This window comes from Oncorhynchus nerka, linkage group LG7 (genome assembly GCF_034236695.1).
Source record: "Oncorhynchus nerka isolate Pitt River linkage group LG7, Oner_Uvic_2.0, whole genome shotgun sequence".
Taxonomy (NCBI): domain Eukaryota; kingdom Metazoa; phylum Chordata; class Actinopteri; order Salmoniformes; family Salmonidae; genus Oncorhynchus; species Oncorhynchus nerka.
The window spans coordinates 12,434,979-12,450,331 of NC_088402.1; the positions used below are offsets into that span (position 1 = coordinate 12,434,979).

Consider the following 15,353-nt stretch of genomic DNA (forward strand, 5'->3'; position numbering starts at 1 on the left):
TGGAACTCAAAAAAATAAACATCCTCTTACTGTCAACCTCGTTTATTTTCAGCAAACTTAACATGTGTAAATATTTGTATAAACATAACAAGATTCATAAACTGAGACATAAACTGAACAAGTTCCACAGACATGTGACTAACAGAAATGGAATAATGTGTCCCTGAACAAAGGGGGGTCAAAATCAAAAGTAACAGTCAGTATCTGGTGTGGCCACCAGCTGCATTAAGTTCTGCAGTGCATCTCCTCATGGACTGCACCAGATTTGCCAGTTGTTGCTGTTAGATGTTACCCCACTCTTCCACCAAGGCACCTGCAAATCCCGGACATTTCTGGGGGGGAATGGCCCTAGCCCTCACCCTCCGATCCAACAGGTCCCAGACGTGTTCAATGGGATTGAGATCCGGGCTCTTCGCTGGCCATGGCAGAACACTGACATTCCTGTCTTGCAGGAAATCACGCACAGAACGAGCAGTATGGCTGGTGGCGTTGTCATGCTGGAGGGTCATGTCAGGATGAGCCTGAGGGAGGGGTCAGGATGAGCCCAGGAACATGAGGGGGATGTCAGGATGAGCCTGCATACCACATGAGGGAGGGTCATGTCAGGATGAGCCTGCAGGAAGGGCATGAGGGAGGGTCATGTCAGGCTGAGCCTGCAGGAAGGGTACCACATGAGGGAGGAGGATGTCTTCCCTGTAACGCACAGGGTTGAGATTACCTGCAATGACAACAAGCTCAGTCCGATGATGCTGTGACACACCACCCCAGACCATGACGGACCCTCCAACTCCAAATCAATCCCACTCCAGAGTACAGGCCTCGGTGTAATGCTCATTCCTTTGACGATAGACGCAAATCCGACCATCACCCTAGTGAGACAAAACCGCGACTCGTCAGTGAAGAGCACTTTTTGCCAGTCCTGTCTGGTCCAGCGACAGTGGGTTTGTGCCCATAGGCGATGTTGTTGCCGGTAATGTCTGGTGAGGACCTGCCTTACAACAGGCCTACAAGCCCTCAGTCCAGCCGCTCTCACCCTATTGCAGACAGTCTGAGCACTGATGGAGGGATTGTGCGTTCCTGGTGTAACTCGGGCAGTTGTTCTTGCCATCCTGTACCTGTCCCGCAGGTGTGATGTTTGGATGTACTGATCCTGTGCAGGTGTTGTTACACGTGGTCTGCCACTGCGAGGACGATCAGCTGTCCGTCCCGTCTCCCTGTAGCGCTGTCTTAGGCGTCTCACAGAACGGACAATGCAAATTATTGCCCTGGCCACATCTGCATGCCTAAGGCACCTTCAGGCAGATGAGCAGGTAACTTGGGCATCTTTTTTTTGTGTTTTTCAGAGTCAGTAGAAAGGCCTCTTTAGTGTCCCAAGTTTTCATAACTGTGACATCAATTGCCTAACGTCTGTAAGCAGTTAGTATCTTAAAGACCGTTCCACAGGTGCAAGTTCATTAATTGTTTATGGTTCATTGAACAAGCCTGGGAAACAGTGTTAAAACCCTTTACAATGCAGATCTGTGAAGTTATTTGGATTTTTACAAATGATCTTTGAAAGACAGCATCCTGAAAAAGGGACGTTTCTTTTTTTGCTGAGTTTATTTCCACACTATGAGGTTGGAATCATACCGTGAAATTCAGAAAACTATGATATCCTTTTAGAGCCGTTTGAAAAGACCACCTGAAACTTCAGCCTGTTTTGGTGGGATGGAGTTTTGCCCTGCCTGGTGTAAATGATTCAATAGACCAATAAGAAAGAGTTCCAAACCTCTGCCAATAACAGCTAGTTTTCAGTTTCCCCACTTGCAGGCCGGCCTAGCAACATTTCTGCTTGAGAAATTGCTCTTTGCAAAGAAGCTATTTTTGAAAACAATGACAGTCAATTGTTAACCAGAAATGATTTGATATTGAGATAAAAACATCTTCATTTGACCTTTAAAAGAAAAAGAACCAGAGCTCCGGAGTGGCGCAGCGGTCGAAGGCACTGCATCTCAGTGCTAGAGGCGTCTCTACAGACTCCGGTTCGATTTCAGGCTGTATCACAGCCGGCCGTGATTGGGAGTCACACAATTGGTTTGGGTGGGTCGTCATTGTAAATAAATAATTTGTTCTCAACCGACTTGCCAAGTTAAAAAAAATATATATTTAACAAACTCAGACTGGTGGAAATCTGTCCTTTGGTCTGATGATCATCAACAAATTGAATGTTTGGTTCCAACCTTCGTGTCTTTGTGAGACGCAGAGTAGGTGAACGGATGATCTCTGCATGTGTGGTTCCCACCGTGAAGCATGGAGGAGGTGGTGTGTGGTTCCCACCGTGAAGCATGGAGGAGGTGGTGTGATGGTGCTTTGCTGGTGACACTGTCTGTGATTTATTTAGAATTCAAGGCACACAAAACCAGCATGGCTACTGCAGCAATGTGCCATCCCATCTGATTTGCGCTTAGTGGGACAATCATTTGTTTTTCAACAGGACAATGACCCAACACACCTCCCGGCTTTGTAAGGGCTATTTGACCAAGAAGGAGAGTGATGGAGTGCTGCATCAGATGACCTGGCCTCCACAATCACCTGACCTCAACCCAAATGAGATGGTTTGGGATGAGTTCGTATTTTTTATATCTTCAGCATTATTCTATAATGTAGAAAATAGTAAAAATAAAGAAAAACCCTTGAATGAGAAGGTTTGTCCAAACCTTTGACTGGTAGTGTAAGTCAAATCAATGTCAAAAAATACGAGCAGAAGAGCGAATGTAGCCTCCAGAGTGGAGCAGCAGTCTACGGCAGCACTACAGACCCGGGTTCGATCTCAGGCTGTGTCACAACCAGCCAGGAACGATTGCAGTGCACAATGGTTAGGGGGGCGTTTGGCTGGGGGGGCGGGGGGCTTTACTTGGCTCTTGCGACTCCTGGTGGCTGGGTCCGGGCGCCTGCAGGCGGACTTCGGTCGGCAGTTGAACGGTTAAGTGGGTGGGTGTTAAGAAGTGCGGTTTGGCGGGTCATGTTTCAGAGGATGCATGACTCCACCTTCGCCTCTCCCGAGCCCCTTGAGGAGTTGCAGCGATGAGACAAGATCGTAATTGGAGAAAAAGGGGGTAAAATAAAATAAAACGTATTTGAAAAAAAAGGATTCTGTAAACCAGAATAAACAACCCGCCCCTATTTCTGACCACCCCTCCCCCAGTACATTTCTATCTGTTCCTTAATGGAGTCACCTCTTTGGTACAGAGCTGCCCCCTGATTCGATCCTCCCACCTGCCCATCGATGATTGGCTACTTACAAAGACAGTCCTGGGAGCAGGGGTTGGGTCGGCGGCAGTGGGAGCAGGGTTAGTCTGGTAGGCGGGGACATTAAAGGACGGGGCGCTGGGCTCCCTGGCGATGCTCTGCTGCAAGTCCCTGGGTGGGTAACCACAACAACAGCAATGTCAGTCGGCGGTCACCACGGCAACCACATCAGTTGATAGTCACGGTCCCTTCTTGTGCACATGAATCACCCCCCAAGACCCAAATGGCTACCATGACAACTCACATTGACCTCCTTTATTGTTTATCTATACGTTAGTTGTTGTGCACCAACTCTTGCACTACCCACACACTCCCCAGACTCTACCCACACACACACTCCCCAGACTCTACCCACACACACACACTCCCCAGACTCTACCCACACACACACTCCCCAGACTCTACCCACACACACACACTCCCCAGACTCTACCCACACACACTCCCCAGACTCTACCCACACACACACACACACTCCCCAGACTCTACCCCACACACACACACACACACTCCCCAGACTCTACCCACACACACACACTCCCCAGACTCTACCCACACACACACTCCTCAGACTCTACCCACACACACACCACACTCCCCAGACTCTACCCACACACACTCCCCAGACTCTACCCACACACACACTCTACCCCCCAGACTCTCCCCAGACTCCACCCACACACACACACACTCCCCAGACTCTACCCACACACACTCCCCAGACTCTACCCCACACACACACACACACACTCCCCAGACACACACTCCCCAGACTCCCAGACTCCAGACTCTACCCACACACACACTCCCCAGACTCTACCCACACACACACACACACACCCCAGACTCCAGACTCCACCCCACACACACACTCCCCAGACTCTACCCCCACACACACACTCCCCAGACTCTACCCACACACACACACACTCCCCAGACTCTACCCCCACACACACTCCCAGACTCCCCAGACTCTACCCACACCCCACACACACACACTCCCCAGACTCTACCCACACACACACACACTCCCCAGACTCTACCCACACACTCCCACACACACTCCCCAGACTCTACCCACACACACACACCCCAGACTCTACCCACACACCCACTCCCCAGACTCTACCCCCACACACACTCCCCACACACACACTCCCCAGACTCTACCCACCACACACACACTCCCCAGACTCTACCCACACACACACTCCCCAGACTCTACCCACACACACACACACTCCCCAGACTCTACCCACACACACTCCCCAGACCCACTCACACACACACTCCCCAGACTCTACCCACCCACACACACACACTCCCCAGACTCTACCCCCACACACACACACACTCCCCAGACTCTACCCACACACACACACACTCCCCAGACTCTACCCCCACACACACTCCCAGACACACTCCCCAGACTCTACCCACACACACACACTCCCCAGACTCTACCCACACACACACACTCCCCAGACTCAGACCACACACACACACTCCCCAGACCACACACACACACACTCCCCAGACTCTACCCACTCCCACACACACACACTCCCCAGACTCTACCCACACTCCCCAGACTCACACACACTCCCCAGACTCTACCCCCACACACACACTCCCCAGACTCTACCCACACACTCCCCACACACACTCCCCAGACTCTACCCACACACACACACACTCCCCAGACTCTACCCACACACACACACTCCCCAGACTCTCCCCAGACTCTCCCCAGACTCTACCCCACACACACACTCCCCAGACTCTACCCCCACACACACACTCCCCAGACTCTACCCACTCCCCACACACACACTCCCCAGACTCTACCCACCCACACACACTCCCCAGACTCTACCCCCCACACACACACTCCCCAGACTCTACCCCACACACACACTCCCCAGACTCTACCCACACACACTCCCCAGACTCACCCCACACACACACTCCCCAGACTCTCACCCAGACTCTACCCACACACACACTCCCCAGACTCTACCCACACACACACTCCCCAGACTCTACACTCCCCAGACTCTACCCCCCACACACACTCCCCAGACTCTACCCACCCCCACACACACACTCCCCAGACTCTACCCACACACACACCCCAGACACTCCCCAGACTCTACCCCACACACACACTCCCCAGACTCTACCCAGCCACACACACTCTACCCCCAGACTCTACCCAGACTCACCCACACACTCCCCAGACTCTACCCAGCCACACACACACTCCCCAGACTCTACCCAGCCACACACACACTACCCACACACACACACTCCCCAGACTCTACCCAGCCACACACACTCCCCAGACTCTACCCACTCTACCCACACACACACTCCCCAGACTCTACCCACACAGACTCACCACACACACACTCCCCAGACTCTACCCCACACACACTCCCCAGACTCACACACACTCCCCAGACTCTACCCACACACACACCCACACACACACACACTCCCCAGACTCTACCCACACACACACACACACTCCCCAGACTCTACCCACACACACACACACACACACTCCCCAGACTCTACCCACACACTCCCCACACACACACTCCCCAGACTCACACCACACCCAGACACCCACACACTCCCCAGACTCTACCCCACAGACTCACCCACTCCCACACCACACTCCCCAGACTCTACCCACCCACACACACTCCCCAGACTCTACCCACACACACTCCCCAGACTCTACCCACACACACACACTCCCCAGACTCTACCCACCCACACACACTCCCCAGACTCTACCCACACACACTCCCCAGACTCTACCCACACACACACACACTCCCCAGACTCTACCCACACACACACTCCCCAGACTCTACCCACACACACACACACACTCCCCAGACTCTACCCACCCACACACACACACTCCCCAGACTCTACCCCCCACACACACACTCCCCAGACTCTACCCCCACACACACACACACTCCCCAGACTCTACCCCCACACACACACACTCCCCAGACTCTACCCACCACACACACACTCCCCAGACTCTACCCACACACACCAGACTCCCAGACCCACACACACACTCCCCAGACTCTACCCACCCACACACACACTCCCCAGACTCTACTCCCCACACTCCCCAGACTCTACCCACACACACAGACTACCCACACACCCCAGACTCTACCCCAGCCACACACTCCCCAGACTCACCCAGCCACACACTCCCCAGACTCTACCCACACACACACACTCCCCAGACTCTACCCAGCCACACACACACACACTCCCCAGACTCTACCCAGCCACACACACACACACTCCCCAGACTCTACCCACACACACACTCCCCAGACTCTACCCAGCCACACACACTCCCCAGACTCTACCCACACACTCACGCTGCTGCTAGTCTGTTTATCTGTCTCGATAGCCTAGTCAATTTCACATACTGTATTACCTCAACTACCTCGTACCCCTGCACATTGCCTCGGATACCGGTGCTCCTTGTATATAGGATTGTTTGTGTTACCATTTTCTTTTTTAGCAAATATTTGTCTTACTTTTCTTTTCTTTTTTTTACTCTGCACTGGGCTCGTAATTAAGCATTTCACTGTAGAGTCTACACCTGTAGAGTCTACACCTGTAGAGTCTACACCTGTAGAGTCTACACCTGTAGAGTCTACACCTGTAGAGTCTACACCTGTTGTAATCAGCACATGTGACCAATAACCCATGATGTAATCAATGATATTTCACTAATAAGACAATACTTTGATTATTACAAATATAACAATTGATGCATCATCATCATCATCATCATCACAGAGACGACATCACCACCACACACTTGAGCAGTTCGTCCCGTTCGGTCTTGCGCGCGAAGATGATGTCACTGCACTTGTTCTGGAACTTCAGCAGGATCTCTGTGAGGTCGTTGTAGAACTACAGAGAGAGAAAGAAAGTGATTGGTCAGACTGATAAACTAGGTTTCCATCCAATAGCAAAAGATTTTCATGTGAATATAAAAAAAACCAATTAAATCTGCATTTTCCAACCAGAGATGTTTCCATCAAGGAAATCTGTGCGTGATGACACAGCGCACATTAAAGCACTTTCGCTGTTACGTTTCCACGTAGCGAATAAAAAGCAGAAGTTCAATCAATGCATTTCCGTTACATTTTCAACTCTACCGAAGATTTTGTCTCAGAAACTGTTGAGATAAATGACATACTTGCCCAATCTGGTTTTGGTGCATTACTTCAAACAGTTTGTTGATAAAATGGATAGGGTTATATTAGATACGGATAAGAGCAAGACTATTATTTAAATATATTTTTTTAAACGTGTCAGCCAAGCACTGTCACCAACATTCAAATATGAACCTCAATATTTATTGGAAATTTGCACAAAGCTCATCACCTCAACCATCATCAGTCATTATAAGTTTATACAACTAATACCTTATAAACTCTGCATGCTTCCCAACATCGTGGGGGTAGGACAACGTAACATATCGTGGCCTGACTACATGTCCACCTAGACATGGTCATTTCATCAATAAATGTGTATCCACCGCACCAAAAAATTATCTGCCCATGTCTAGCTTATTAAAAAAAAATAATATATATATATATATATATATGACAGTGGGAAATCTTAGACGTACGATTTCCATACGGCTCGGCTTGAGTTAAAAAAAAAAATTGCGTCAGGTAATTCATCTGTATTGAAATGGTTGGATTGAAACCTGGTTCAAGACAAGTCAATTAATCATCAAGCTCTTATCAAATCAGTTGTTTTTCCGGGCCAACAACCATTGTTACCGTGTATTGTTGGGAGAGAGAGTCTAGAGACAACCCTCTCGTTCCTTAGAGACAACCCTCTCGTTCCTTAGAGACAACCCTCTCGTTCCTTAGAGACAACCCTCTCGTTCCTTAGAGACAACCCTCTCGTTCCTTAGAGACAACCCTCTCGTTCCTTAGAGACAACCCTCTCGTTCCTTAGAGACAACCCTCTGTATTCTACTATTAGAGACAATGTCCCTGTATTCTACTATTACAGAGACAACCCTCTACTATTCCAGTTTAGTAATGACAACCCATTCTACTATTACTTAGAGACAACCCTCTGTATTTCCTTAGAGACAACCCTCTGTAATTCTTAGAGACAACCCTCACCTGTGTATTCCTTAGAGATGTCACCATTCCTATTACAACCCAGTTTAGTAATGTCACCTTGTACATTCTACTATTACAACCCAGTTTAGTAATGTCACCTTGTGTATTCTACTATTACAACCCAGTTTAGTAATGTCACCTTGTGTATTCTACTATTACAACCTAGTTTAGTAATGTCACCTTGTGTATTCTACTATTACAACCCAGTTTAGTAATGTCACCTTGTACATTCTACTATTACAACCCAGTTTAGTAATGTCACCTTGTGTATTCTACTATTACAGCCCAGTTTAGTAATGTCACCTTGTACATTCTACTATTACAACCCAGTTTAGTAATGTCACCTTGTGTATTCTACTATTACAACCCAGTTTAGTAATGTCACCTTGTACATTCTACTATTACAACCCAGTTTAGTAATGTCACCTTGTGTATTCTACTATTACAGCCCAGTTTAGTAATGTCACCTTGTACATTCTACTATTACAACCCAGTTTAGTAATGTCACCTTGTGTATTCTACTATTACAACCCAGTTTAGTAATGTCACCTTGTGTATTCTACTATTACAACCCAGTTTAGTAATGTCACCTTGTGTATTCTACTATTACAGCCCAGTTTAGTAATGTCACCTTGTGTATTCTACTATTACAACCCAGTTTAGTAATGTCACCTTGTACATTCTACTATTACAACCCAGTTTAGTAATGTCACCTTGTGTATTCTACTATTACAGCCCAGTTTAGTAATGTCACCTTGTGTATTCTACTATTACAGCCCAGTTTAGTAATGTCACCTTGTGTATTCTACTATTACAACCCAGTTTAGTAATGTCACCTTGTGTATTCTACTATTACAACCCAGTTTAGTAATGTCACCTTGTGTATTCTACTATTACAACCCAGTTTAGTAATGTCACCTTGTGTATTCTACTATTACAACCCAGTTTAGTAATGTCACCTTGTGTATTCTACTATTACAGCCCAGTTTAGTAATGTCACCTTGTGTATTCTACTATTACAACCCAGTTTAGTAATGTCACCTTGTGTATTCTACTATTACAGCCCAGTTTAGTAATGTCACCTTGTGTATTCTACTATTACAACCCAGTTTAGTAATGTCACCTTGTGTATTCTACTATTACAACCCAGTTTAGTAATGTCACCTTGTGTATTCTACTATTACAGCCCAGTTTAGTAATGTCACCTTGTGTATTCTACTATTACAACCCAGTTTAGTAATGTCACCTTGTGTATTCTACTATTACAACCCAGTTTAGTAATGTCACCTTGTGTATTCTACTATTACAGCCCAGTTTAGTAATGTCACCTTGTGTATTCTACTATTACAACCCAGTTTAGTAATGTCACCTTGTGTATTCTACTATTACAACCCAGTTTAGTAATGTCACCTTGTGTATTCTACTATTACAACCCAGTTTAGTAATGTCACCTTGTGTATTCTACTATTACAACCCAGTTTAGTAATGTCACCTTGTGTATTCTACTATTACAACCCAGTTTAGTAATGTCACCTTGTATATTCTACTATTACAACCCAGTTTAGTAATGTCACCTTGTGTATTCTACTATTACAACCCAGTTTAGTAATGTCACCTTGTGTATTCTACTATTACAACCCAGTTTAGTAATGTCACCTTGTGTATTCTACTATTACAACTTTCAAGAGTATATTTAAAGCCGGACTGAGTTCCTTTAAAACACACACACAAATTTGGACACACATTGTAGAATAATAGTGACGACATCAAAACTATTAAATAACACATTTGGAATCATGTAGTAACCAAAAAAAAAAGTGTTAAACAAATCTAAATATATTTTATATTTGAAATTCTTCAAAGGATGACAGCTTTGCACACTAATTAACAGGTGTGCCTTGTTAAAAGTTCATTTGTGGAATTTCTTTCCTTCTTAATGCATTTGAGCCAATCAGTTGTGTTGTGACATGGTAGGGTTAGTATACAGAAGAGCCCTATTTGGTAAAATACCAAGTCCATATTATGGCAAGAATAGCTCAAATAAGCAAAGAGAAACGACAGTCCATCATTAATTTATGACATGAAGTTCAGTCAATCTGGAAAATTTCAAGAACTTTGAAAGTTTCTTTAAGCGCAGTCGCGTAATCCATCAAGCACCATGATGAAACTGTCTCTCATGAAGACCACCACAGGAAAGGAAGACCCAGCGTCACCTCTGCCGGAGGATATGTTCATTAGAGTTACCTCTGCTGGAGGATACGGTCGTTAGAGAGTCACCTCTGCCGGAGGATACGGTCGTTAGAGAGTCACCTCTGCCGGAGGATACGGTCGTTAGAGAGTCACCTCTGCCGGAGGATACGGTCGTTAGAGAGTCACCTCTGCCGGAGGATACGGTCGTTAGAGAGTCACCTCTGCCGGAGGATACGGTCGTTAGAGAGTCACCTCTGCCGGAGGATACGGTCGTTAGAGAGTCACCTCTGCCGGAGGATACGGTCGTTAGAGAGTCACCTCTGCCGGAGGATACGGTCGTTAGAGAGTCACCTCTGCCGGAGGATACGGTCGTTAGAGAGTCACCTCTGCCGGAGGATACGGTCGTTAGAGAGTCACCTCTGCCGGAGGATACGGTCGTTAGAGAGTCACCTCTGCCGGAGGATACGGTCGTTAGAGAGTCACCTCTGCCGGAGGATACGGTCGTTAGAGAGTCACCTCTGCCGGAGGATACGGTCGTTAGAGAGTCACCTCTGCCGGAGGATACGGTCGTTAGAGAGTCACCTCTTAGAGAGTCACCTCTGCCGGAGGATACGGTCGTTAGAGAGTCACCTCTGCCGGAGGATACGGTCGTTAGAGTCACCTCTGCCGGAGGATACGGTCGTTAGAGTCACCTCTGCCGGAGGATACGGTCGTTAGAGTCACCTCTGCCGGAGGATACGGTCGTTAGAGTCACCTCTGCCGGAGGATACGGTCGTTAGAGTCACCTCTGCCGGAGGATACGGTCGTTAGAGTCACCTCTGCCGGAGGATACGGTCGTTAGAGTCACCTCTGCCGGAGGATACGGTCGTTAGAGTCACCTCTGCCGGAGGATAGTTAGAGTCACCTCTGCCGGAGGATACGGTCGTTAGAGTCACCTCTGCCGGAGGATACGGTCGTTAGAGTCACCTCTGCCGGAGGATACGGTCGTTAGAGTCACCTCTGCCGGAGGATACGGTCGTTAGAGTCACCTCTGCCGGAGGATACGGTCGTTAGAGTCACCTCTGCCGGAGGATACGGTCGTTAGAGTCACCTCTGCCGGAGGATACGGTCGTTAGAGTCACCTCTGCCGGAGGATACGGTCGTTAGAGTCACCTCTGCCGGAGGATACGGTCGTTAGAGTCACCTCTGCCGGAGGATACGGTCGTTAGAGTCACCTCTGCCGGAGGATACGGTCGTTAGAGTCACCTCTGCCGGAGGATACGGTCGTTAGAGTCACCTCTGCCGGAGGATACGGTCGTTAGAGTCACCTCTGCCGGAGGATACGGTCGTTAGAGTCACCTCTGCCGGAGGATACGGTCGTTAGAGTCACCTCTGCCGGAGGATACGGTCGTTAGAGTCACCTCTGCCGGAGGATACGGTCGTTAGAGTCACCTCTGCCGGAGGATACGGTCGTTAGAGTCACCTCTGCCGGAGGATACGGTCGTTAGAGTCACCTCTGCCGGAGGATACGGTCGTTAGAGTCACCTCTGCCGGAGGATACGGTCGTTAGAGTCACCTCTGCCGGAGGATACGGTCGTTAGAGTCACCTCTGCCGGAGGATACGGTCGTTAGAGTCACCTCTGCCGGAGGATACGGTCGTTAGAGTCACCTCTGCCGGAGGATACGGTCGTTAGAGTCACCTCTGCCGGAGGATACGGTCGTTAGAGTCACCTCTGCCGGAGGATACGGTCGTTAGAGTCACCTCTGCCGGAGGATACGGTCGTTAGAGTCACCTCTGCCGGAGGATACGGTCGTTAGAGTCACCTCTGCCGGAGGATACGGTCGTTAGAGTTACCTCTGCCGGAGGATACGGTCGTTAGAGTTACCTCTGCCGGAGGATATGTTCATTAGAGTCACCTCTGCCGGAGGATACGGTCGTTAGAGTTACCTCTGCTGGAGGATACGGTCGTTAGAGTCACCTCTGCTGGAGGATACGGTCGTTAGAGTCACCTCTGCTGGAGGATACGGTCGTTAGAGTTACCAGCCTCAAATTGTAGTCCAAATAAATGTTTCAGAGTTTAAGTAACACACATCTCAACATCAACTGTTCAGAGGAGACTGTGTGAATCAGGCCTTCATGATTGAATTGCTGCAGAGAAACCACTACTAAAGGACACCAATAAGAAGATGTGATTTGCTTGGGCCAAGAAACACAACCAATAGACATTAGACCGGTGGAAATCTGTCCTTTGTTCTGATGAGTCCAAATTTGTGATTTTTGGATCCAACCGTTGTGTCTTTGTGAGACGCAGAGTAGACGCAGAGTAGGTGAACGGATGATCTCTGCATGTGTGGTTCCCACCGTGAAGCATGGAGGAGGAGGTGTGATGGTGGGGGGTGCTTTGCTGGTGACACCGTCTGTGATTTATTTAGAATTCAAAGCACATTTAATCAGCATGGCTAACACAGCATTCTGCAGCGATATGCATCCCATCTGGTTTGCGCTTAATGGGACTATCATTTGTTTTTGAACAGAACAATGACCTAACTCACCTCCAGGCTATGTAAGGACAGTGATGGAGTGAAGGAGGAGAGTGATGGAGTACTGCATCAGATGACCTGGCCTCCACAATCACCCAACCTCAACCCAATTGAAATGGTTTGGGATGAGTTGGACCGCAGAATAAAGGAAAAGCAACCAACAAGTGCTCAGCATATGTGGGAACTCCTTCAAGACTGTTGGAAAAGCATTCCAGGTGACTACCTCATGAAGGTGGTTGAGAGAATGCCAAGTGTGTGCAAAGCTGTCATCAAGGCAAAGGGTGGCTACTTTGAAGAATCTAATATATATTCTGACCTGTTTAACACTTTTTTGGTTACTACATGATTCCATATCTGTTATTTCATGGTTTTGATGACTTCACTATTATTAAACAATGTAGAAAATAGTAAAAAATAAAGAAAAACCTTTGAATGAGTAGTAGTGTCCAAACTTTTGACTGGTACCGTATATATATTTTTTGGGGGGGTTGGGACCATGGCACATCCCCGGGGGCACAGCCCTAGAGTTTGGGAGCCAATGCCCTAGGCGACAGTTACCTTGGTGCCCTCTCGGAGGTTGCTGGTGATCTCTACGTAGCTGTCGTGGGCTGAGGCCAGCTTCTTCAACACCTCCTCACGATCATTAGCCTCCGAGTTGGACTGCTTCAGCTTGGAGAACTCCTGGTGAGACGCCTGGGGGGGAGGAGACATCCAACAGTTGGAGATGGAAGGAGAGAATCCACAAGGATCTCTTTTTAGGAAGTATAAAGGGAAAGTGTGTGTATATATATATATATATATATATATATATATATATATCTATCAAGTGTGTGTGTGTGTGTGTGTGTGTGTATATCAGGTGTGTGTATGTATATATATATAAATATATATAAGGTGTGTGTGTGTGTGTGTGTGTGTATGTATATAAGTGTGTATATAAACAGGTGTGTGTGTATGTATATACACTGCTCAAAAAAATAAAGGGAACACTTAAACAACACAATGTAACTCCAAGTCAATCACACTTCTGTGAAATCAAACTGTCCACTTAGGAAGCAACACTGATTGACAATAAATGTCACATGCTGTTGTGCAAATGGAATAGACAACAGGTGGAAATTATAGGCAATTAGCAAGACACCCCCAAGAAAGGAGTGGTTCTGCAGGTGGTGACCACAGACCACTTCTCAGTTCCTATTCTTCCTGGCTGATGTTTTGGTCACTTTTGAATGCTGGCGGTGCTTTCACTCTAGTGGAAGCATGAGACAGAGTCTACAACCCACACAAGTGGCTCAGGTAGTGCAGCTCATCCAGGATGGCACATCAATGTGAGCTGTGGCAAGAAGGTTTGCTGTGTCTGTCAGCGTAGTGTCCAGAGCATGGAGGCGCTACCAGGAGACAGGCCAGTAAATCAGGAGACTTGGAGGAGGCCGTAGGAGGGCAACAACCCAGCAGCAGGACCGCTACCTCCGCCTTTGTGCAAGGAGGAGCAGGAGGAGCCCTGCAAAATGACTTCCAGCAGGCCACAAATGTGCATGTGTCTGCTCAAACGGTCAGAAACAGACTCCATGAGGGTGGTATGAGGGCCCAATGTCCACAGGTGGGGGTTGTGCTTACAGCCCAACACCGTGCAGGACGTTTGGCATTTGCCAGAGAACACCAAAATTGTCTAATTCGCCACTGGCGCCCTGTGCTCTTCACAGATGAAAGCAGGTTCACACTGAGCACATGTGACAGACGTGACTGGAGACGCCGTGGAGAACGTTCTGCTGCCTGCAACATCCTCCAGCATGACCGGTTTGGCGGTGGGTCAGTCATGGTGTGAGGTGGCATTTCTTTGGGGGCCGCACAGCCCTCCACGTGCTCGCCAGAGGTAGCCTGACTGCCATTAGGTACCGAGATGAGATCCTCAAACCCCTTGTGAGACCATGTGCTGGTGTGGTTGGCCCTGGGTTCCTCCTAATGCAAGACAATGCTAGACCTTATGTGGCTGGAGTGTGTCAGCAGTTCCTGCAAGAGGAAGGCATTGATGCTATGGACTGGCCCACGCGTTCCCCAGACCTGAATCCAATTGAGCACATCTGGGACATCATGTCTCGCTCCATCCACCAACAGACTGTTGCACCACAGACTGTCCAGGAGGTGGCGGATGCT

General features: G+C 48.2%; 1 protein-coding gene across 1 annotated transcript in view; it reads right to left on the reverse strand.

Moving 5' to 3' along the window:
• The window catches only part of LOC115121320 (programmed cell death 6-interacting protein-like), a 40,034-nt gene that overhangs the window by 2,765 nt on the left and 21,916 nt on the right, over positions 1–15,353 (reverse strand). The window contains 3 exon segments of the mRNA XM_065020195.1: positions 3,282–3,399; positions 7,160–7,254; positions 13,758–13,892. Coding sequence (XP_064876267.1) covers positions 3,282–3,399; positions 7,160–7,254; positions 13,758–13,892 — 348 coding nt within the window.